General features: G+C 37.0%; 2 protein-coding genes and 1 long non-coding RNA gene across 37 annotated transcripts in view; 2 read left to right on the forward strand and 1 right to left on the reverse strand.

Moving 5' to 3' along the window:
* The window catches only part of LOC144283752 (uncharacterized), an 89,989-nt gene that overhangs the window by 54,055 nt on the left and 11,294 nt on the right, over positions 1–24,640 (reverse strand). For 11 of the 34 annotated variants that reach the window (XR_013352307.1, XR_013352314.1, XR_013352313.1 and 8 more), the window contains exons 1-2: positions 23,451–23,559; positions 9,947–10,006 (exon numbers count right to left, since the gene is read on the reverse strand). The exons of 1 other annotated variant lie outside the window; for it this stretch is intronic. This is a non-coding gene — a long non-coding RNA (uncharacterized LOC144283752). Of the gene's footprint in view, positions 1–9,946; positions 10,007–15,053; positions 15,302–23,450; positions 23,560–24,640 lie in introns of those variants that run through there. 22 more of the 34 variants (XR_013352315.1, XR_013352317.1, XR_013352325.1 and 19 more) reach the window with 9 other exon arrangements.
* On the forward strand, positions 154–8,381 carry LOC144283751 (uncharacterized). Its single transcript, XM_077848279.1, has 5 exons — positions 154–216; positions 2,794–2,892; positions 3,951–3,983; positions 5,712–6,273; positions 8,211–8,381. Exons 2-4 carry the CDS (start codon positions 2,839–2,841, stop codon positions 6,210–6,212), a joined length of 588 nt encoding a protein of 195 aa, XP_077704405.1. The 5' UTR covers positions 154–216; positions 2,794–2,838; the 3' UTR covers positions 6,213–6,273; positions 8,211–8,381.
* Positions 23,592–24,640, forward strand: part of LOC144283748 (uncharacterized) — a 55,537-nt gene continuing 54,488 nt past the window's right edge. For both annotated transcript variants that reach the window (XM_077848269.1, XM_077848270.1), the window contains exon 1: positions 23,592–23,727. The gene's annotated coding sequence lies outside the window, so the exon portion shown is untranslated. The remainder of the gene's footprint in view (positions 23,728–24,640) is intronic.

Here is a 24,640-nt window from a genome sequence, read left to right on the forward strand (position 1 = left end):
GAAAAATGTCAACTTCTGAAGATTATAACACTCCATTTTTTGCTTCAGGAAACAGTTTGGATTAGCCCAGAAGTAAATGCTAAAATAATAATAATATATTTTGCTTAGCAATAGGAATAAAATAAAAAGGATAATGCGGGGGGCGGGGGGGAATTTCTTTATAAGGCATGAGTCACCTGAACTCTTTCTCCAAGCTTCCGGACTTCAGAACCTAAGGTAAGGCTGACATTGCTGGAGAAGCAGAAAAAGGATCCCCTGTTGTGGTATCTTTTCTAAATTTTCGAAGACTTTAACCAATTTTCCTCAGACTTGGATTATATCTATTTTCTTTTCTTTTTTTTTTTTAAGATTTTATTTATTTATTCATGAGAGACACAGAGAGATGGACAGAGACATAGAGGAAGAAGGAGGTTCCTTGTAGGGAACCCGATGTGGGACTTGATCCCAGGACCCCAGGATCATGCCCTGAGCCAAAGACAGATGCTCAACCACTAAGTCACCTAGACAACCCTGATTATGTATATTAGTGTAATCATCATAGGCTCTCCAGTTTCTTTTTTTTTTTTTAATTTTTATTTATTTATGATAGTCACAGAGAGAGAGAGAGGGAGACAGAGACACAGGCAGAGGGAGAAGCAGGCTCCATGCACCGGGAGCCCGACGTGGGATTCGATCCCGGGCCTCCAGGATCGTGCCCTGGGCCAAAGGCAGGCGCCAAACCGCTGCGCCACCCAGGGATCCCAGCTCTCCAGTTTCTAATTAGTATAATCATCATAAGATCTCAGACTCTTTTCCACAGAATTCCAACACACAATGCATTTGAAAGAAAATATCATAAATAGAAAATAAATGGAAATGTTTTAATAAATTCAGCAAACTACAAGTTCTATCCACTTAATATATTAGTAAAATGTTAGCAATTTCAGGAAATATTATATTAATAAAAATAGCTAAAGGGGATCCCAGTTTTAAAGCGGCTCCCTTTTAGACATGAATCTGTATCTTAGTTTTGAACATATAAAAACAAAAGTGTTTTCAGTGGCAAGAACATATATTTAAGTTATGCAAGAAATCATTGAGCCTGATTTTTAAAATTTTTAATACTTGAATGTTTCCATTCTATTTATCTTTTAATACAAAAGGAAGGGCATATAAATATCTAAATGTGCCTTATATTTTGCTTGAGATTGCGAATGCTTCACAGATGAAGAAACAGTTATTAATATGGTTTTCTATTCTTCTTCTTGGGAGTACTGAGATGTGACAGTTTTGTCAAATAGATTAATCACTCCATTTTAAAAACAGAACCTGGGCCTCAGGAAGGCTAAATAATGTGACCAGGGTTTGACATCTGAAGCTCAACTCCAACGACTATTGATCCAGTGATCTTTCCCTTAAAAATCAAAAGATACCCTATTGAATAAAGTCATTATTAAAAGATAGTAATTCTTCGTCAAATGCGTTGTGGCTATCATGTTTGTAAAGCTGTAACTTAAAGATTAGAAAACAGTCACATCTGAACCTGAGATTTTCTAAGTAAAAATAATTAGCCATTAATTCCTCTACTTAGCTACTTTTCTTCTTTCGGAGAGAGATTAGTTAAGTAGTGACAAAAAATGATTCATTACTAAAATATATATGAATGCAAAGTTATGAAGAAAGGATAATTTTATAATAGCCCTCAGAGAACTGCAATTGGAGAGGTTTGGGTTTGGTTTGTTGTTTGTTTATTTTGCTTCTCCTTTAGATAGGAGAACCTAGCAATAATGATCATACGAAAAGAAAATAAAAAGTTTAGCAAAAATGTCAAATTTCTAACAGTTACTCAGATAATAAAAATAATACTGATACTATTAATATAAATATCTCATATTTCTACCTATCACATTTTTTAAGTTAACATTTTAAATTTTTTGTCTGAAGTCTTAAGTGTGTAAGGTCAAAACCATGCCAGAAGACTATTTTAATGGCAATTTCTCTATTTCTTTTCTGTGTTTAAATTATAAAACCAACAAAACATAAGAATTTAATAACAAAATCCACATATAAATTAAACCATCATGTCACACTTATTTTATATTTCACTTAGATTTTCCTGTGTTGTCTATTTGGATAACGTACATACAGTATAGTATTTAAACTTTTCACTTGTGTTACTGGATAACTTAGTATGGTAGTTAAGTTTTTCACTTATCATTACAACAAGCATTTTTTAAAATTTCTATCAAGTCTTCATGATTATCAGTATCTGCATTTTTTTACCTATAAGTAACATTAAAATGACTTACATTTTTTTTCTACTGATTAAGTTATCAAAGATAATTCTCAAGACAGAGTCTTTAGGTTAAAGGTACAAACATTTTCATCTTTTGTACATTGCCATACTGCTTTTCAAAAAAAAATCTCAATTAATAGAACAAACAGCTGTGCGTGAGTATATAAACCTCACCATCTTGATCATAATTTGGTTTTACCTTCTCAAATACCTCTTCAATAATTGTAAAATAGCAGCTCAAAAAGAAGCTGTATATGCTCTCAAGAGGAGAACTTTCTTGACAATGAGACAAGAATTATTTCTGATTACATTTTTGTCTACAACAGGTATTACCATAGGGGTTCATTATTCATAACCTTTGCACGTTATTAGTTGTACTATTCTTCTTATAAGTGATCATTTTTTATTATACCATAGATACAATATATGCCACAGATATGCCTTACCATGCATGTTTTTCATTTGGTTGAAATTTAGCAAAATGAAATATTTATTTTATTCTCTCACCACCAATAAAGCATCATCTTCTGCTGCCTACTTCTAGAAGACACTAAGACATTAAAATGAAGGTTCTCATTTTGATTGCTGTCATCTTGACTTTCACTGCTTGTTTTTCGGTAAATATTGAATATCTTCACCTGTGTTTATTTTCTTATTTAGTTCTTTTTTTTTTCTTATTTAGTTCTTAATCATAAAGTGTACATTCAATTTATTTTATGTCAACACAGCTTTACACGACACAAACCTTGTTTAATTTTATTTTTTTTCTAAGGCTTTAATTTAATTTTCTTTGTGATCTTTTTTTGACCTTAGGATAAAATCAACATTTTAATTTTTTTCCACATTTGTAGTCCTTAGAATTTCCACATGTGTAAGCAGGATGCTGTAGTGTTATGATTTTAAATTGTGTATTCAGATTCCACTCCTGCAACAGCTTGCCTGAATAGCCTTTAGTCTTTGGTAAAACCATGTTTTCTTTCACAAAAAGAAAAATGTGTGAAGAAGAAAACTGATTTTACAGAACACTATAAAATAGATTTTTTAATCATATAATGTATTTTACATGGATCAAAAAATTAAGTAATTCTAGAGATGATATATAACTTTTCAATCAAGAGCATGTACTTGCTGTCCCCTTAACATTTTTAGATTTATTTACCTAAATCTAGCACCTAAGTTACATTATCTAAAAAGTAGGCTACATTATATAACACTTAACTGCTTTTCTCTCCCAAAATGACAGGTTGGTTTTTTCTTATATCAAGTTCATAATGATATTGGTTCTATATTGGTCCCCAGGCTTGGTTCTATATTGGTCCCCAGGCTCAGCACCTGAGTAAACGGTAGTTATTACAATAAAAGGAGTCAAATCTTGCACTACCTGTAAACTTGTTGGCAACACACTCATGAGAATATAGAGGGAGAAGAACACTTCTGCCTAAAGACCTCCAGAAAAATTGATCATCTTTACCCCAAGAACCGTGTACTCCAAACTGTTACAAGGTCCCTTATATTTAAAGATAACACTTAAAATTCTAAAACTGTATTCCATTCCATTACCTAACCCAACCACGTATTACCCTCAAACAAGTTCTAGTAAGTATTCTTAAAATGTCATATATGCTCTGGGTCTAATTTTTTATATATATATTTGTATTCTCCATTTCCATTTCAGTCAGCTGATGCACATAAGCAAAAAAACTCCAGGGTAAGTTGTATTCATATTTCTAATTATCTTTTTATATTTTCATTCATAATCAAAAGTCAGTTATGTCTGAAGGGTTAAGGTACAGTTTCCTTTATTCACAACCTAAAGAAATGCTGAGAGTCCCCCAAGTGGGAAAATTTCTGTGAACACCAAAACCTTGCTCAATTGTCTGCTTCTTTGATACATATAAATGTGCAATGGGAGTAGAGCACACAAAAAGCAAATTTTACCTAGGCTTCAGTACCACAAACTATCTACATTTGTCTGTTCAATGTAAATACCTTTCTCTTTATAAATGCTAATGGCTTTATAGTAAGGAACATTTCCTATGATCCTACAAAATGCAAACATGTAGTTTCTTTTCTCAAAATCAATAGCTTTCAAAAGAAAAATAAAAGAAAATTCAGAATCATCTGGAAAGACTTTTCATAATTACAAATCCCTGTTCCCACTCCCTGCCATCTTTAATGTTCGTAATCCCCATTCCATGTCACAATGGAGGTAGGCTGCACAGCAAGGTGTTTTAAGTGAAAATACTGTCACATCATTCTCTTACATCCCCTAATCTCTCTTTTGCCAATTCCAAATACTCTAAATGAATCCTTAAAAACAAAAACATTCTCCTGTTTTTAAAGATGGATAGACAGTAAAATAAACAATGCCTGGGTTTAGTGACCCAACTTGTTTTGATATTTAGAAAAAAAATTCTAAACCTACCTTGAAAGTTTATGACAATTTTGGCAACTTATTTCTCCTTCATCATAAAGTCAAGTATGAGATTATTTCTTAGAATTTATTCACTTTGAGAACTAATGTTTCATGAAGAGGCAGGGGGAGTGTTGTTTTTAGACTCCCAAGGATTAGCTTCTGTCAATAAAGACAAAATGAGAAGCAAGGGCCTCAGTGGACACCCTAAGGGAATGTCATGTTAAAAGTCCATATAACTAAAGGCAATTAAAACTATCCATGGCTTTGCTGTAATGAGGCTTTCACTGCGTAATTATGCACTGACTAATCTAAGGTACTTCTAGCCTTTAATGTGTAAGATTCTGTGCAAATGAGTCAACCACATGGGTTCACAGAATGCTCTATCAATCTCGTATTTTGGGTCTACTAAAAAAGAGCAATATAAAGCTTCTGTAGTTTCCTTTTATTCCCTATCCAGAATAGTAAATGAAGTATGCTTTTTTCCAGGATGAAAATCAGAAAAGCAGGTTCCAATAGGTTCTCCAGGAAACACTAAAACACTAGATGAATAAATGCTAAACACACGTACACATACACACACACTCTTCCATGGTGAAGTAAGTTTGAGAAATACAGCACGTCCTTTGGATTTGTTAAATATTCACAGCATATTATATAAATAACTCTAATAAATCCTGTAGCAAAGAAACATGTTTACTTTACCCAAATCTTTTCCACAGTTATTTGACCACCAAAATCTTTTACTACTTTGTCTATAATGGATCACATTTTGGAAAAATCTATAATAAAACTATTAGGCTTTAAGAATAGCAGAGATACTATTGTGCTTTATATTTCACCAAAGGTCATAATTTAAAACTCTCTACTCCGTAGGAACACCCATCAAATTACTTATGGAATGAAGTTAGAATATTGACACAAATTTAAGTGATAAAACAAATATATTTTTAAAGCCCGAGGTCAGGCAAGTTTATGCATCCCACCTGTATAAAACAACTGTGTTTCGTATTCTCTCTTAAGTCTAGTGAAAGCTCCGAAGAATATTTTAAACTACCTAAACAGTTAAGGTCTAAGCTGTCAAGAAGATATTCTGCAAAATTCCAACGAGCTCCTGGAAGTCCATGTGGTCACTCTGTTCGTCATGAACCCCCCAGAGGCCACCATCTCCTCCACCTCCCTCACCATCCTCACATCCCACATGAACCGTCACCCAGACCTACATTGCCACCTGAGAACACTGTCTATCCTAGTTCTCAAGCACCATCAGCCCCTTTTAGGGCTCCTCCAACCATAATTTACACCACTGCCACTGTGCTGCCACCACCACTGCTTTCACTGTCTCTGCCCAAAACACTGAGAGTGTTGCATCCAGCACTAACAGCTTCCAGTGCCCTCCAACCTGAGGACATCACCAATGCCCTTGAAGCTGACACTACTACCCCTGCCCCAGTAGCTGACACTACTACCCCTGCCCCAGTAGCTGACACTACTGCTGTCTATCAGCAACAAGAGCCTCAGTGAATTCCACAACTGTCCAAGATTACAAATGCACCAAAGCACAAGAAGACAAAGACAAACTAAGGTAAACAATATTTTCCAAAATATTTTCTAACTAAATGAGTAACTTTAAGACATGTTGAAATAAGACCAGGTAGTTTTTCCCATATCAAAAAAAAAAAAAAAAGTTTCTAACTCTGCCATATGAATTAGGAACTCTTAATCTTTTTTTATTTCAAAACTAAACTTGCATCTGGGTAGCTCAGTTGGTTAAGTGACCAACTCTTTTTTTTTTTTTTTTAATTTTATTATTTATGATAGTCACACAGAGAGAGAGAGAGAGAGGTAGAGACACAGGCAGAGGGAGAAGCAGGCTCCATGCACCGGGAGCCCGGCGTGGGATTCAATCCCGGGTCTCCAGGATCGCGCCCTGGGCCAAAGGCAGGCGCCAAACCGCTGCGCCACCCAGGGATCCCCTAAGTGACCAACTCTTGATGAGATCCACATTGTACTCAACACTGGGCAGGGAACCTGTTTAAGATTCTCTCTCTCTTCTCTGCCATTCCCCTACCATTCTTCTCTCTCTCTCTCTCTCTCTCTCAAAAAGAAGCAAACAAACAAAAAACCCTAAAAAACTAAATTTAGTCTTCTTGAGTTGATAAGTTATATCTACAAACCCAATGCTAGCAAATTCCTACAAAAGAAAGATATATGTTAAAAAGTCCACTAATGCATATGCATTTGACCTTCTGTCCCCAATGCTAAAATGTGTTTTATTTTCCTGAAATAATCACTTATAATTAGGGCCTTAGTAAATAAAAGTTAATTTAAACTTCAAAGTATATTAAATCCCACAAAGTGCGGACTCGACATAAAGAAGTGCTCCTTTTCTTCTTCCAGGACTTACCAACTCTAATAAGTTTAGCAAATATTACAATTAGCCTTTTGAGAATAAAAATATAAACTAAATCACAGCCCAAAGAAGAACTCTCTTGCTATACTAACTGAAACATACACATCATCCTTAAGAAACATCAAAGAAATTGGAGTACATCACATATTGCTCTATTTTTTTAAAAGATTGTATTTATTTATTCATAAAATAAATATGAGAGAGAGAGAGGCCGAGTCATAGGCAGAGGGAGAAGCAGGCTCCATGCAGGAAGCCTGATGCAGGACTCAATCCTGGGACCCCAAGATCATGCCCTGAGCCAAAGAAAGGCAGGTGCTAAACCGCTGAGCCACCCAGGGATCCCCACATATTGCTCTATTTCTAAATACAGGTTGATCCTAATTACAAAGATAAATGAGAATTATCCCAATTATATAACATAAAAAGATACCAATTGCAGAACATTTAGAATAGTTCCAACACTGTTACTACACTGAATTGTTCTTGTACTAATTCTCATTTAATACTCATAGCACGCTTGTAAAGCTGATATCACTGTCTCCCTTTAAAGATGAGGAAGCTGAAGCTATGAGAATTTATGGGACTTTCCAAAGACTACAAAATTTAAATGGCAGACTAGTCTTCAAACTCAGATCGATTTAACTCAAGAGTCCCAGCTTCCATGTTCTTTCTAGCATTCAGCCATTGTAAAACAACTGGATGGAGCTAGAGAGTACTATGCTAAGAGAAATAAGTCAGAGAAAGACAAGAACCATATGATTTTACTCATATATGGACAAAAGAACAAAAGGGGGAGAAAGGAGTGAGAGAGGCAAACCAAGAAACAGACTCTTAACTACAGAGAACAAACTGATGGTCACCAGAGGGGAAGTGGTGGGGGGGATAGGTGAGATAGCTGATGAGGATTAAGGAGTGCATTTGTTGTGATGAGCACTGGATGGGTAGCATATGGAAGTGCTGAATCACTATATTGTACACCTGAAACTAATATTACACTGTATGTTAACTAACTGGAATTTAAATAAAATTTAAAAAAAAAAACAATGGAAGAAGAAAGAGCTTACATACTTTTAATTAATGGCTCATGGTATTTTGTTTTGTTTTTACAGATCCTGAAAGACTGAATACTGATATATTATGATCACCATCTATCACCATTTTGATTTTAACAAAAATATATAAAAAAATACAAAAATAAAGGGATGTGGGTTCTTATTGTTTCTTCTTTAGTTTTGCTATACTGTACAGATTTCTAAAAATAATATGATTCATGCATTTGATCACATGTGTTGGTATCCTTTTCATTTCTTGTAGAGTGATGGAAGTATTAATGGCACTTTCATTCTTTCAGATGGTTCTATAACACGCAAGGTATGTGTCCAGAAAAATTGTAAATATTTCATAGGCATAAAAAATTATTTGAAATCACTCCATATAAGAGTCTGCTAAAATATTACAAGGATCAGGGATCCCTGGGTGGCGCAGCGGTTTGGCGCCTGCCTTTGGCCCAGGGCGCGATCCTGGAGACCCGGGATCGAATCCCACATCGGGCTCCCGGTGCATGGAGCCTGCTTCTCCCTCTGCCTGAGTCTCTGCCTCTCTCTCTCTCTCTCTCTGTGACTATCATAAATAAATAAAAAAAATTATTAAAAAAAATTTAAAAAAAATATTACAAGGCTCAGAAATGGCTTTTCTTGGTGATATAAAATACCAGTGCAGTGTTATGCTATATGTTGGCAAATTGAACCCCAATAAAAAAATTAAGAAAAAATTAAAAATAAAACCTATTTCAGGCTGAAATTCAAAAAAAATACCAGTGCATTTAGTCATAACAAAATAATTACATATAAGTAATTTGTATAAACTGTAATTTATATATATATGTACATATAAAGTTACATCTATGATAAAAGTTACAAAGAAGTGGTGCAAATGCAATCCTACCCTCAAAGAGATTATAATCCAATAGGACACATTTTCAAGAAATATAGAAAGAGTAAGTTAAATTTCTACAATCTACAGATATTCTTTTTCTGAATATCTCAAACACTATTTCTTCATCTAAAGAGGTATTTTTTCCAGGGATTGTTCAATTGATACTTTGTACCATTCCATGAATCATTTCACCCAGAAATATGTTAGATCAATTTCTAGTTGATAAATTAATTCATCCAAATGATTTAGTAAAATTTAGATCTAGGTCAGGGAACAGAAGAATATAAATATAAGCAATTCTATCACTTATTCCTCAAAGATTCAAGTGGCAAAGATAGAAACAAGGCAATGAACTCAAGGCAAATACTATATATAAGGAATATATAGTAAATATTATATGTAAAGGCACAAACAATAATGAGCAAACAGGGGAGGAGATATTTACTCCCCTTTAGGAAGAGCAAACACTTGTGAAAAACCTATAATGGATAAGCTATTAGAGGAGACAGAGATAATCACAAAATCTTGGTATTTAAGGGTTGAAAGTAACTTCAGTAGAAAGTAACTTCAGTAGCTTAAGGACACACAACCCAGTCCTGAAGGAGTAGGAAGTGAAGGTTAAGATGGTACATAACTATGATGAAAGTCACAAAGAAACGATCCCCAAAATTTAGTACTGAATTTCACTGAGGAGATTTTTTTTTCCCCAAGTTTCATGGAAGACATGAAAAGGGAAGGAATGATTTTAACAGGCAGGAAAAAAAGGAGCCTCACTGCTGGATAAAAACAGCAAATACATGAAGGCAAAAGACCAAATAGCATTCATATCCACACCCCCTAAATATTTACTAACCTAACACTATTGTGAGGCTTGCAATTCTGGGAGTTAAAAAATGGATAAAATACATACCACACTGTCCGGTTGTTCCCAATCCCACCAAACAAAGTTGGCCATGAATACAGGACATATCTAGAAAAACAGATATCAGAATGGGAAGTCATCATGTTATCGTGGAGCATGATTAGGAATTTGGATTAATTCTAAAGAAAAGAATTAGGGGCAGCTGGTGGCTTAGCAGGTTAAGTGGCTAACTCTTGGCTTCTTGGTTTGGGCTCAGGTTATAATCTCAGGGTCCTCTCTCCCTCTCTCACTTTCTCTCTCTCTCTCTAATAAATCTGTTTTTAAAATTTTTTAAAAAGAAAAGAGAATTAATAAAGGTTTTACCACAGAAGACAACTGTAAACAATATCTATAGAAAATATCGTATAAACAATAAAAACACTTCACTTCTTACATGTCCGAAACTCCATTCTAAAAGCTTGACATACAATATCATAACTCTACAAAATAATAACATTGACATTCTAGACATAGGGAAACTGAGGCACATAGAGGTTAATCAACTACCCAAGGACACATAGTAGGTTAATCAAGAGCAGGCATTCAAACCTAACTAATCTAGCCCATGTTCTTCATTTCTGCCAAAAATGTCTAGAACAACTGAAATGAAGAAACAAATTAGGGATCTATTGTGATGGGCCAGTCAGCTTTGTGTTCTGCTTATCCTGGAAACTTGTAAGGGAAAAGTTTCGTTCAAGTAGGACTGTGCAAATCCACATTAATGTAATTCATAGTGTCTTTATCATCAGCAATAGTTCAGAGCACGTTTCATTTTAATCATAAGTTCTCCTATATGTTTATTATTGTACAATGAAAACAAGAGAGAAAGGAGAAGTGAAGGAAGGAACAGAACTGGAGGGAGAAATGCAGGAGGAGGAGTGATAAATGTAGAATCATAAGAGAAACCCATACTTAAACCAGAAGAAAGAAAAGCAAGAACAGTAGATAGAAAAGGAGCTATCAGAGGTGAAAGAACTAAGAAACTTTTTATAAAAGCCAAGAGGAGGGCAGCCCAGGCGGCTCAGGAGTTTAGCGCCGCCTTTGGCCCAGGGTGATCCTGGAGACTGGGGATCGAGTCCTGCGCCAGGCTTCCTGCATGGAGCCTGTTTCTCCCTCTGCCTATGTCTCTCTCTGCCTCTTTGTGTGTGTGTGTGTGTCTCATGAATAAAAAAATAAAAATGCCAAGAGTAGAAAAAGGTTTCACAATGTTTCAACACTTTTTAAAAGAGAAGAAAAAAATAAAGTATAAGGAGCACATAAACAACAAAATGTTTAGAAACAAGTTTCAATGTTGTCCAAATCACAAAAAAGTTAAGGGGTAAAAAGTAAATGATCAACAAAAGAGGATGTGCATTAAAGAGACCAAAAGAGACAAGCTGATGGCTTGAAAAAGTAATCCAATCAAAAGCATCACTTTGTATTAGGAAAGATGAATTAGGAATTATATACAGTTGAAAATGAGAAATTGAATGCTCAACTTTTAAAAGTTAATAAATAATAAAACTATATCCCAGAGAAAGCAGAAGGAATCAGGCTTTCTAAGAAGAAAACTGCTTCTTTACAAGAAACAAATAGACTCTCACAAGTGGAAGTTAGTGATTTTGCATCCATCCTCAATCACATGGAAATGAAGTGGACTTATCATTCTCTCGGCTGTGACCTCCCAACTGGAGTAGATGGTACTAGTGTCCCTAATAATTTATTTCCACTTCCCTTATAAAAAGAGAATTTTACATTTCTACTCATTGCCAGCAGGCATGCAGGGCATCCCGTCCACATACCCCACACAGAATATACCTCCCTATCTCATTGCCAGGCTTGCACTAGGACCTGCCCTGGCTGCTGAAATGTGAGCTCAAGTCATGGAAGGCAAATTAAAAGCAGGAATTCCATCACACCTGCTCTCTTGCTATTTTCCTTTCTACTATAAGAGCTCCATATCCTAAATAGAGACTGTTTCTTCAACCTGCTAGAATAAGAAGATACACACAATGGAGCTGCAGAAACATCCCCCCAACAGTTGCCAACATGTGACCTGAAAGATTTGTTTTTATTAGACAGTAAGATTTTGGTGTGGTTGTTACTGCTGTAAAGTCAACTAGGCATAGAGAGCATTACTCTTTCAATCTTCTAAAAAACTATTCCCAATTAAATGAAGGCTGTGCCATTTAGCCAGTCCTCCTCCTTCACGTCTTCATTGCTGCTGTCAGTCAAGCTCTCAGTCACCACTCTCACTCTGCAGAAAGTAGGATTGACAATGTTTATCCCCAGTGCCACCATAGTTCTGAGAAATGTCACAGTCCACACTGACCATCCATTAAAATCCAGGTTACTCCATTCTTTGATCTCATTTTTTCCTTTTTTTTTTTTAATCTCCTCATCTTGAACGATCTTTACATCTCTTCAGTTACACAAGTTACCTGGACCTTCCTATCATCACACAGATATACCCCACTCTTAAAGTCATATATCAAGACATACCTGATCTTCCCATTCTCCCAGATATTGCACTCAGTTATTCTCTCTATAGCAACTCTTTAAACTCTTTCTATTCTCCAGTTCCTGGACCGTTTACCACCTCCTTAGAGTATCCTCTTCAACTTTCTTTCATATCCAACTTAGATTTTTATAATTCATCATTTCAAACACTAGTTTGCAAACATCTTCAACTTTTTAAAATGTTTTTTCTAATAGCTCACAAATCTGATAAAATCCCAATCTTTGATTAATAGAAATAATTACTTTCTCTGCATGTATATGCAATCTACCTAATGGTGCTGAGGAAAATTACACAACTTTACAGACAACACTAAAATTTGAGGCCTTGAAACTCAAACGGCCATTTCCCATTTTCCTCTCCAATTTTTCCATTTGTCTATTGCTAATATCTTCCACATAACAGACCTATAGACTCAAACCCATCTCACTTGCAGTTGAAATATTTCTGACAATTCTTACTCATATTTTTCATGGCAGTTCCATCTGTTGTTATTTATTCAAGATTCCTGAGAAGCCCTGTTTTTGCTATTTGCCCATACTACTATTATATCCTACAGCCTGAGTTCAGTGTTAACTACATACAAACTATTCTTTTTTTCATTATCTTGGCTCACATATCTCTACTGTCCTGAAATAACCTTTTAATTTTATGCATATGTCTTAATCAAGTTTAACCCTCTTGGCTAAATTACCAACTTCTTCCTGTAATTTTACCTGATTAATGGCATTATCCTTGACATTGTTCTCTTCTTCGCCCCCCTAATACACATCCTTATATCCCTTCAAAATCTCTTGATTCTGTCCATTTCTCTGTAGTCTCATTACCACATCCTTAAACCATCTGGACAACTGTAACAGCTTTTTAGAAGGTCTTTCTTCTTCCAGTTTGACATTCCACTATCCACTCTCCATATAGCTCTAATGCCTGGAGTAGGCAAAATCAAAAATATCTGTTAAAAAACTAAACCTGAATATGTCAATTAGGTACTGAAATCAGCAGTTATGCTTCACCTAGAACAGTGATTCTCTATTGGGAATGATTTTGACCCCTAGAGGACATTTGGCAATGTCTAGAACATTTTTAGTCATTACGGTTGAGAGAACCTACTGGCATCTACAGGGTAGAATCCAGGGATGGACAATACAGTCCTCCACAAGAAAGAATTATCTGATCAAAAATGTCAAGGGGATCCCTGGGTGGTGCAGCGGTTTGGCGCCTGCCTTTGGCCCAGGGCGCGATCCTGGAGACCCGGGATCGAATCCCACGTCGGGCTCCCGGTGCATGGAGCCTGCTTCTCCCTCTGCCTGTGTCTCTGCCTCTCTCTCTCTCTCTCTCTCTCTCTCTCTCTCTGTGACTATCATAAATACATTAAAAAAATTTAAAAAAAAATGTCAAGTGTCTAGATTGAGAAGCCCTATTGTAAACTATGTCCAATTTTAGATTCTTTAAAATTAGAAATCAAGGCAGGAATTTAGGGACATCAACGATGTTAACTTAATTAATAGCTCCAATTTTTCACAACTCCCTTTATACAAGCCCAATGATTGTACTACTCTCTTGCACTGTCTCCAGGCTTCATCATTAGCATATTTTGGCATTACGACATTGTAATTGAAAAAAAAAAAGGTAGAGATCTGTAAAGACATTTACGCATTTCTGTTTTTGTTTCTGAATTCCTCACATCACTATGAGAACATACCCAGACTACTTGAAGGATAAGAGAGACATGTGAAATACAGCTGAACTGTCCTAGTCAAAGGTATCCTAGACCAGCCAGCCCCAAACAACTCACCAGCTGAACATAGACACATAAGCAAGCCCAGAGAAGAGCAACAAAGCCTAGTCAGACCAGGGAAACTTCCAAGCAAACATGTAGACTTACAAGAAATATTAAATAGTTACTGTGTTAAGCCATCAAGTTTTCCAGTGGTTTGTTACACAGAAATAGCTAACTAGTATACCCTAAAAATCAGTCTATATCTCCTGGGCCCATTCTTCCCTAATCAATGCCCTAAACTAGATACTACGTATATGCCTAAGTTGAGGGTTCAACTTTCTCTGGACCTCTGTTATTCTAATAATTGAGTCCTGAGTGTGGTCCTCAAATATTTCTGCCTTCTAACCACAGGAGACTGAAGTATCTTTACACAGTGTAAGGATGGCCTTCTGGCCTTCACATCTAATCATTAATAGCCTTTCCTTATCTTTTTCCCAAAGTATTAGTTGCTCCCAATAATAGTTTCCAGTAAAAATGGAATTGTCTATTTCCAGCCTTTAGTTGCTCACAGTATAATTTATGAAACATTTGTGTTGGAATTATCTATGGTTATCTACTAACACTGCAGTTTCCTAGGACCCACCCCAAACCTAATAAATCATAACCTCAGCCACTGAGTCCCTGTATGTTTCAGGGGGCATCCCTGTATTTTTAGTTATCACTACCTCCTACGTACTTATCATGCAAATCAAGATTTAGAACAAATGTGTGGGACCGTGAAGACTTCCAGAAGGAGATTAATGGGAAAGCTACTGAAACTGGCCTTCAAACAGCTAACACAATGTGTTCAAAGGTCATACAATTTTATCAAATTTGCAAGAGTAAGACACTTAAATTACCATCAGTTAACACTGTCTTCTCTTACTATTCCAAATTCCTCTTGGGCACACACACCTCCCCTCATATAGGTGGACTCTGAATGGCTCCGACCATTGTGTATCCATATTTCTTCCTATAAGATGACCTTGGAGTAGCTGCAGGTATTTTCTAATTATAATTTCATATTCTTTTTCTTAAAGTCAGCTTCCAAAATTACATAAGCAGTAGGCCCCTCAAAAGTTACATATGCCTGTAATGGAGACAACAATTTGATTTTATCATTTTACAAAGGAAAAAAATAAGCCCTTGAACTTTCCCAAGGTTCACAGGTGGCAATATCAATTCTGGGACTGAGGTCTTTCGAATTCCATCTCAGAGAACAAGATGCTATTTCCCCTCAAAATATGAAGTTGTTATTTAAGGTATTTGTACTAGCTTTTAGGCTATGACATGTAAATCTTCATTATGTTTTAGAAGACTTAAGAAGTTTTAAGAAGTTTTAAGTTTTAAGATCATTAAGTTTTAGAAGATGTAGGGGCGCCTAGGTGGCTGAGTCAGTTGACCATCTGACTCTTGATTCTGGCTCATGTCATGCCCTCAGGGTCATGGAACTGAGTCCTGTGTTGGGCTCTGCGTTGGGCATGGAGACTGCTTGAGATTCTCTCCCTCAGCCCCCTACCCCTGATCACTTGCTCCCTCTCTCTAAATAAAAATAAAGAAATCTTTAAAAGTTAAGGTGTTAATTTTTTCCCATGTCTTAACCTTATTTTCCATATTAAGTGAAAAATAAATATAACATGATTTATTAACTAACAAATGTATTTATGGTTTAAATTTTTAAAGTATTTGATCTAGTTTACAGAGAAAACATGCATACAACCATATTTAGAAAAATAAAATATGAAAAAAGGAAATATAATTTAGAAATTAAGATAAAGCCAGGAGATATCCTAATATCTCTAATAGAGATCTTGTCAGGATAACAAAATTTATCTGATTACGTAATTGAAGTTATCAATCTAGCAAAAATCTGATTAAAGGGCAACTATATACGTATTTACAGTCACATAAAGGAGACATTCTGGTTAAACTGTGAAGGTCACATTCATATTTACTGTAGAATGTGTTCTCTGCTTGAAAATGAATGAGAAATTTTCTCATGGCACTTAACAGGAAGGAAAGATACTTCTCTTAAGCAATCACTGTGATTTTATCTTATGATATTGTGCATTTTTTATCTGATTGAATTTTTCTTTTAACTCTGGCTGCTTGAAAGTGCAGGGAAAAATTTGTAACCAACTTTCTGGCCTGAGTCTGATGCAGAATCTATGCTGTAGAGTCAGTTACAGCTTTTCTGCAATCTGCAAAAGTCTATTATTAATCCTACCTCATTGTGCTTGACTTTTTCAATTCAATAGAGTAAGTTTTCTCTTGGGACCTAACAGTATCATTAACAACCCTACACAACAAATACTTCCACACAAAATTTTTTAAGCAATCTGTAAGTTCAATAGCATGACACATATTTAAAATGTTGTTAACCCAGAAGCCAAATCATCTACTTCTAAATAATCTAAGAGAAGCATTCATATGTTTTCCACGGGTCCAAAGAAAAGAGTTATTACTAAGGCTGCAAAACAGGACAGCGGACTTCAAATATGTTGCTGTATGACTGGGTTTAATTCTGCTAAATTTAATTACATCAGGAAAATATTTTCTTCCTGTCACATAAGTCTCTGAACTAACAATAGGTTAACTCCACTGTCTCCTTGAGTTTTCTGTGACCAGAAACTTGATTTTTTAAGGTAATGTTCTAGAAAAGTATTCATTCAGGATTAAAGCCATTAATTCACTGCAGATTAACTTGAGTGATTTTTCCTATTTATTAACAGATGTGTGCTTTTGTTGGCTTATGTTGCTCTAATTTTCTGTTGCTCATAACCCATTCGGAAATCATCTTTCAGTTTTGCCAGTGTTCATCCTAAGTACTCCAGAGCCAATGATCCATTACAAGGTAGATCACACATGCATTTGAAACACTTGGCTATTAAATATATTGGCATCCAAATAATAAAGAAGAGATACTTATCTTTTGACAAACTGAATTATTGTCAGACAAGAAAGTAGTTTATTGAACTTTCTATGCTAATTTAGAGATGAATCATCTTCACTATTTGGGCATTATAATTGTTCAGTAACTAACAAGGGCCTAAGTTTAGCATACCAGTAATACATTTTATTACACATAATTATGTCAGAATTTTTAAGACAGGGGGTGGGGCAAGATAGTGGAGGAGTAGGGGTCCTCACCTCACCTGGCCCCATGAACTCACCTGGATAACTTTCAAACCATCCTGAACACCTACAAATCCGACCTGAGATTTACAGAGAGAACAGCTGGAACACTACAGAGAGAGGGGTTTCCACTTCTAACAGGTAAGAAGGCGGAAAAATAAAAATAAAAAAAAGTAAAAAAAGAATCCAGTGGGGGAGGGGCCGGGGGAAGCCGGGCTGAGGCCCCGGGAGAGCCCCCGGGACAGGGGAGCCCCGCCCGGAGCAGCGGGAACCTCACCGACCCCCGATTCCTCCGCGGAGAAGGAGAAGCGCTCGCGGGGACCTCGGGCAGGACCGGGAGGGGCCGCGGGGCCTCCGGGCTCCCAGGGTCACTCACGGAGGAGGGGGCCCGGGGAGAGGCTGCACCCCGCGGCCGAGCTGGGAGAGGGCGGGGGCTGGGGGGGCCTCGGGGAGAAGCCGGGGGTCAGGCGGGGGCTGGAGGAGCCTCGGGGAGAAGCCGGGGTCGGGGGGGGCTGGGGGGGCCTCGGGGAGAAGCCGGGGGTCGGGGGGTGGCTCGGGGAGAAGCCGGGGATCGGGGGTGCTGGAGGGGCCTCGGGGAGAAGCCGGGGTCGGGCGGGGCTGGGGGGGGGCTGCACCTGCTGCCTTCGGGAGCCGCGGCCCGGGGAGCATGATACCAGCGGCACAGGCCCCGACCCCAGGGCGCCGGGACACGGCCGGGCTCCTGCGCTCCCCCCGGGACAGGCGGAGGCGGGGAGGGCCCAGGACAGCGAGGACGCTCCTGCCCCGGGGCCCCCAGCTGTGCAGGGCAGCGCCCCCCGCCCCAGGAGCACCCAGGCCCCTGCGGACCGGGAGACTGCGGTGGTTCCTGGGGAGCTGACTCCAGGGCTGGGGACCTGGCCGCCGCCGGTGGTGGTGTCCCTCCTGGGGTCACCCTGTGCCTGGGGGGGCGGGGCCGCCAGGGAACAGGGGCCTCACGGGGTCAACACCTACCACTGAGCCCGGCACCCGGCGGGGGGTGGGGGGGTGGGGCAGCTCCCCCAGGTGCACACACCTGAAAACCAGCACAGCAGCCCCTGCCCCAGAAGACCTGCTGGAAGGACAGGGGAAGAGCAAGTTCTGGACCAAGGAGCACTAGGAAGCTCCAGGGGAAGTCGAGGGATTTACAGTATATAGAACCAGAAGATACCCCTCCTTTTTTTTTTTTTTTCTTTTTTTTTTTTTTTTTCTTTTTTTTTTTTTTTTTTCCTTTTTCCAGTACAACTCGTTTTTAGCCTCTCTGCATTGGGCAAAATGACTAGAAGGAAGAACTCACCACAAAAGAAAGAATCAGAAACAGTCCTCTCTCCCACAGATTTACAGAATCTGGATTACAATTCAATGTCAGAAAGCCAATTCAGACGCACAATTATAAAGCTACTGGAAAAGCTCTGGAAAAAAGCATAAAGGAATCAAGAGACTTCATGACTGCAGAATTTAGATCTAATCAGCCCAATATTAAAAATCAATTAAATGAGATGCAATCCAAACTGGAGGTCCTAATGATGAGGGTTAATGAGATAGAAGAAAGAGTGACAGAAGACAAGTTGATGGCAAGGAAGGAAGCTGAGGAAAAAAAAGAAAAACAATTAAAAGATCATGAGGAAAGGTTAAGGGAAATAAATGACAGCCTCAGAAGGAAAAGTCTATGTTATTTGGGGTTCCAGAGGGTGCTGAGAGGGACAGAGGGACAGAAAGCATATTTGAACAAATCATAGCTTAGAACTTCCCTAATTTGGGGAGGGAAACAGGCATTCAGATCCAGGAGATAGAGAGGTCCCCCCCTAAAATCAATAAAAACCATTCAACACCTCGACATTTAATAGTGAAACTTGCAACTTCCAAAGATAAATAGAAAATCCTTAAAGCAGCAAGAGATAAGAGATCCCTAACTTATATAGGGAGAAATACTAGATTAACAGCAGACCTCTCCACAGAAACCTGGCAGGCCAGAAAGGGCTGGCAGGATATATTCAGGGTCCTAAATGAGATGCAGCCAAGAATACTTTATCCAGCAAGGCTCTCCTTCAGAATAGAAGGAGAGATAAAGAGCTTCCAAGATAGGCAGAAACTGAAAGAATATGTGACTACCAATCCAGCTCTGCAAGAAATGGACCCTCAACTCTATAGTCAACTAATATTCGACAAAGCAGGAAAGATTACCCACTGGAAAAAGGACAGTCTCTTCAATAAATGGTGCTGGGAAAATTGGACATCCACATGCAGAAGAATGAAACTAGACCACTCTCTTGCACCATACACAAAGATAAATTCAAAATGGATGAAAGATCTAAATGTGAGACAAGAATCCATCAAAACCCTAGAGGAGAACACAGGCAACACCCCTTTTGAACTTGGCCACAGTATGTAACTTCTTGCAAGATACATCTATGAAGGCAAGGGAAACAAAAGCAAACATGAACTATTGGGACTTCATCAAGATAAGAAGCTTCTGCACAGCAAAAGAAACAGTCAACAAAACTAAAAGACAACCTACAGAATGGGAGAAGAGATTTGCAAATGACATATCAAATAAAGGGCTAGTATCCAAGATCTATAAAGAACTTATTAAACTCGACACCCAAGAAACAATCCAATCATGAAATGGGCAAAAGACATGAACAGAAATCTCACAGAGGAAGACATAGACGTGGCCAACATGCACATGAGAAAATGCTCCACATCACCTGCCATCAGGGAAATACAAATCAAAACCACAATGAGATCCCACCTCACACCAGTGAGAATGGGGAAAATTAACAAGACAAGAAACCACAAATGTTCGCAAGGATGCGGAGAAAGGGGAACCCTCTTGCACTGTTGGTGGGAATGCGAACTGGTACAGCCACTCTGGAAAACTGTGTGGAGGTTCCTCAAAGAGTTAAAAATAGATGTGCCCTATGACCCAGCAATTGCACTGCTGGGGATTTACCCCAAAGATACAGATGCTGTGAAACGGCAGGACACTTGCACCCCAATGTTTATAGCAGCAATGTCGACAATAGCTAAACTGTGGAAGGAGCCTCGGTGTCCATCGAAAGATGAATGGATAAAGAAGCTGTGGTCTATGTATACAATGGAATATTCCTCAGCCATTAGAAGCGACAAATACCCACCATTTGCTTCAACATGGATGGAACTGGAGGGTATTATGCTGAGTGAAGTTAGTCAATCGGAGAAGGACAAACATTATATGGTCGCATTCATTTGGGGAATATAAAAAATAGTGAAAGAGAATAAAGGGGAAAGGAGAGAAAATGAGTGGGAAAAATCAGTGAGGATGACAGAACATGAGAGACCCTTAACTCTGGGAAACAAACGGGTAGTGGAAGGGGAGGTTGGTGGGGGGATGGGGTGACTGGGTGACGGGCATTGAGGGGGGCACTTGATGGGATGAGCACTGGGTGTTATACTATATGTTGGCAAATCGAACCCCAATAAAAAAAATCCAAAAAAAATTATCCTGAATCATTCTGTTGTGCATTTGAAGCTAATACAAGGCTATATGTCAATTATCTTCAACAATATATACATTTTAAAAATTATTTGATGTGTGAAATAAAATCTACCTATCTAGTACAAAAAAAATTTTAAGACCATGAAATTAAGCACAAAAACTTATAACTAAGATCAACTCTCAAAGTGGGGCTTCTTTGTTCCTACACCATCTATGACTTCAAAGAGATTTTTTGACTCCCTAAAGATTTTTAAAACACTAAACATTTAAATATTCCGTGACTTTAACAACTAGCACTATGTCTTACACCCAACAGGTATTCAATAAATGTTGAATGAGTAGATGAATTAATAAAGGAATAATAAAGGAATAACTAAACTCTGTGACATGAAAATTAGAAATATTCACATCTTACAAATTAAGGAATTGAGGCACGATGAGGTAAAATAACTTGTCCAATATTATCCAGCAAGTAAATCTGGTATTGGGCTTTGAAGTAAAATGACCTGACCATAATTTCCCTTGATTAATCTCTGCAGCATACTATAACATATAATGTTAGTTACGTATATGAAGGTTATTTAGATTTGGAAGGCAACATTGAATACTGGTTAACTCAGTATTCAGACCTGAAGTGAGCAGAGGTTGATTCATTAGCATCCATGTGTAAAACAAAGATGATGACAACTCATTTCATCCTGTCATATGCTCTATGGTAAAGGCTTAACAAATAAGAGCCATAATATTATCATGTAACAATTTATTAAAAAAAAGGACAAATTGTATTATGACCTAAAATATGAAAAATTTTTCTTAAAGCCTGAGTTTATAAATAATATAAAGCTGTGGATTTTTTTTTTTTACAAAATTTACTGAATGATAGTAAAGTGATAGTACAAGTCCTGAAAGGGTTGCCCAAAGCTGTAGCTTTAATGTAAATAACCACCTCAAAATAAAAATATCTGTTTAATTTCCCAACAATCAAAAACTTTAACATGTCACCATATTTTTTGTTAAATTAAATTTCTCAAGTTAATAGCAAGCACCAATGTAAATTAATTTTTTTAAGATTTTATTTATTTTTTTCAGTGAGAGAGCACAAGTGGGGGGGGGGAGGCAGAGGGAGAAGCAGATTCCCTAACAAGTGGGGAGCCCAATGTGGGGCCCAATCCCAGGACCCTATGATCGTAACCTGAGCCAAAGGCAGATGTTTGACTGAGCCACCCAAGTGCCCCACCAATGTAACTTTAAAATACAGTATCAGACTACTGTTTAAATTCTTCATTAGCAAAGGAAACATCCTTAAAAATGTCCATTTAAGGATCTTTCAAATAAATATCTTGCAATAATTACAGACACAGTTAAGGCTGAAAAACTGCATGAATCTTGGCTACCACTAGATATTTTTTTTCTTGCTATTTTCAAATCTCAGATCAAATCTTTACCCTGGAATTCATTTTTCTCATCTTTCAAAAACATTTACTAAACTAAGCCAATGTTCTATAAATGGAAGAAATAATATATAGGACCAGATATGTGAAAATGCCCAAGTATAAAGGAGTAATACAATCTCATTATTTCAGTTGAAAGAGAAAATAGAAACATGAAACCCACAAGATATAGCACAGTGGTCCAAACAATCAAGCAATATATTTGACGTACCCTGTACATAACTGGCCACAATACTAAGTATGTGATATTTAGCAACATCTATTTAGTAATGGCCTCTAATTTTAATTCTAGGTGTGTTATTTGCCACGACATGGATGGAGCTAGAGTATATTATGATAAGTGAAACAAGTCAGTCAGAGAAAGACAAATACCACATGATTTCACTTATATGTGAAATTTAAGAAATAAAAGAGATGAACATGGAGGGAGAGGAAAAAAAGAGAAGGGAAAAAGAGAAAGAGAAGCAAACCATAAAAGACTCTTAACTACGGAGAACAAACTGAGAGAGAGGTGGGTGGGAAATGGGCTAAATGGGTGATGGGTATTAAGGAGGGTACTTGTGGATGTTGTATATACATGATGAATCACTGAATTCTACACCTTAAAGTGATATTACACTATACATTAACTAATTGGAATTTTAATAAAGGATATTATGAACAACCTTACAGCAAAAAAATTATCTACTTAGATGAAATGTCCTTTTAAAAATTTATTAAATAATATAAAAAGAAATAGAAAAATAATAATTCTAGGTTTTTCCCAACAAAGTCTCTAGACTTTTTACTGAGTTCAATTTTAAAACAATGTGATTTTTTAAATTTCCCACATAATGCAGCTAGCTTTTAGATAAAATTGGAAATATGGTGATAGTAACACATAACAAAAACTGACCCATTAAAATTACTTGAAATAAAACAGCTTATGCTTGTTTTTTAAAACAGAGGCAATGGTGCACCACAAGCTCTAGGTTATTTTATTAAGACAAAAAGACATTATGACTCTTTGTGTGATATGTTTCCTCAGAAAACACCAAATATTGAATGGGTCAAAGCTCCTCCGAAATGAAAAAAAAACATGCAGAAAAAAGATTGCAAAACTGGCAACAACAACTTTCCCGTCTTTTGTTTAAAGAACATCAACCCACAAGTTATTTTATCTTCCAACTTAGTCTTACCTTTATTATCACAGAAATCCACTCCAGTATATATAAGAGTTGAGATTTCTTGCTCCCTCCTGCATTTGTCACCTAATTGGCAGGAGTCATTGTGACCAGTGGAATAATCAGCCCCAAGAATTCTCTCACACAACGGTAGGTACATGGAATATGAACTGAAGAACTCTTACTCTGAACATCAAATTGTTCTCAGACTTTCAGAGATGCCATCTTAATGGGCTTTTTATAGAACATTCATTTTCACCAAAGGAATAATATATACCTTACAGGAAATTTGGTAAGTCATAATATGCATTGAATTTTAAGAAATTTTAGGAAATTCTGTATGTCAGAGTAAATGCTGGGCACTTGGAACAATAAATCCATCCAATTACTTTTCCCTATGATGTACCTTAATGCTTTTGAACTTCATATTGGCTGGAATACCAACACAGATATAACTCTGAAAGAACTATATTCTACAATATATTTTTATTATTGGTTTTGCTTTTTAACTTTTTATAAAAATGTGTCATAGGAAAAGGGATGCTTAAAGAAATGACCATATGCACATTTAATAAAATATTCACTGAAATTTTGTCCCTAGGATTCTTTCAAGATTAGGACTGTTCAACCAATACATTTAACCAATGGTCAGAACTTGTCAGAAAACCAGTCTGCATAAAGGTGCATTGAGTCACTTTCCCAGAACTCAGGCTAGCATATACTTGAAATATATTGTAAATTTAAGACCTATTGAGAGTAAAATACTTAGACACCTCTCTTTTCTCTTCCCTGATCTTTGATGTATCATATATGAATTTTTAGAATTAGAAACTGCTCATCATAGACTAAAATAACTTGGATTATTGTTAAAACTAGGATATATATTATGTGATAATTTTTCTTTAAACTACATCCAACCGGGTGGTTCTTTTCCTTTCCTTATTTTTGAGATGCCCCAAGAAATTAAATTAAAAACATATGATCTAGTTAAAACATCAATACCTCAAACATAAGCCTGCAGAAATCTATAAAATAATGCAACCACTATGTAATAATACCAAGATGTTCAAATACAAAAAGGTACCATTTCAAAGTGGTTACTTCTGAAAGCAAAAACTTTAGTCATCAAAGCTTCCATTGAGTAAAACACTTTAAGAACAACCTTTTGACATTACCTCCAGTGTTCATTTACAAGTCAAAAGTGA

The sequence above is a fragment of the Canis aureus genome, chromosome 14, assembly GCF_053574225.1.
Source record: "Canis aureus isolate CA01 chromosome 14, VMU_Caureus_v.1.0, whole genome shotgun sequence".
In the NCBI taxonomy this organism is placed as follows: domain Eukaryota; kingdom Metazoa; phylum Chordata; class Mammalia; order Carnivora; family Canidae; genus Canis; species Canis aureus.

Excerpts from the sequence above, each read along its gene's own strand:
- LOC144283751 (XM_077848279.1), top strand. The coding sequence starts at position 2,839 with ATGAAGGTTCTCATTTTGATTGCTGTCATCTTGACTTTCACTGCTTGT. Across the intron at positions 2,893-3,950 it reads CTTTCACTGCTTGTTTTTCG|TCAGCTGATGCACATAAGCA; the intron begins GTAAATATTGAA and ends TTTCCATTTCAG. Across the intron at positions 3,984-5,711 it reads ATAAGCAAAAAAACTCCAGG|TCTAGTGAAAGCTCCGAAGA; the intron begins GTAAGTTGTATT and ends TTCTCTCTTAAG.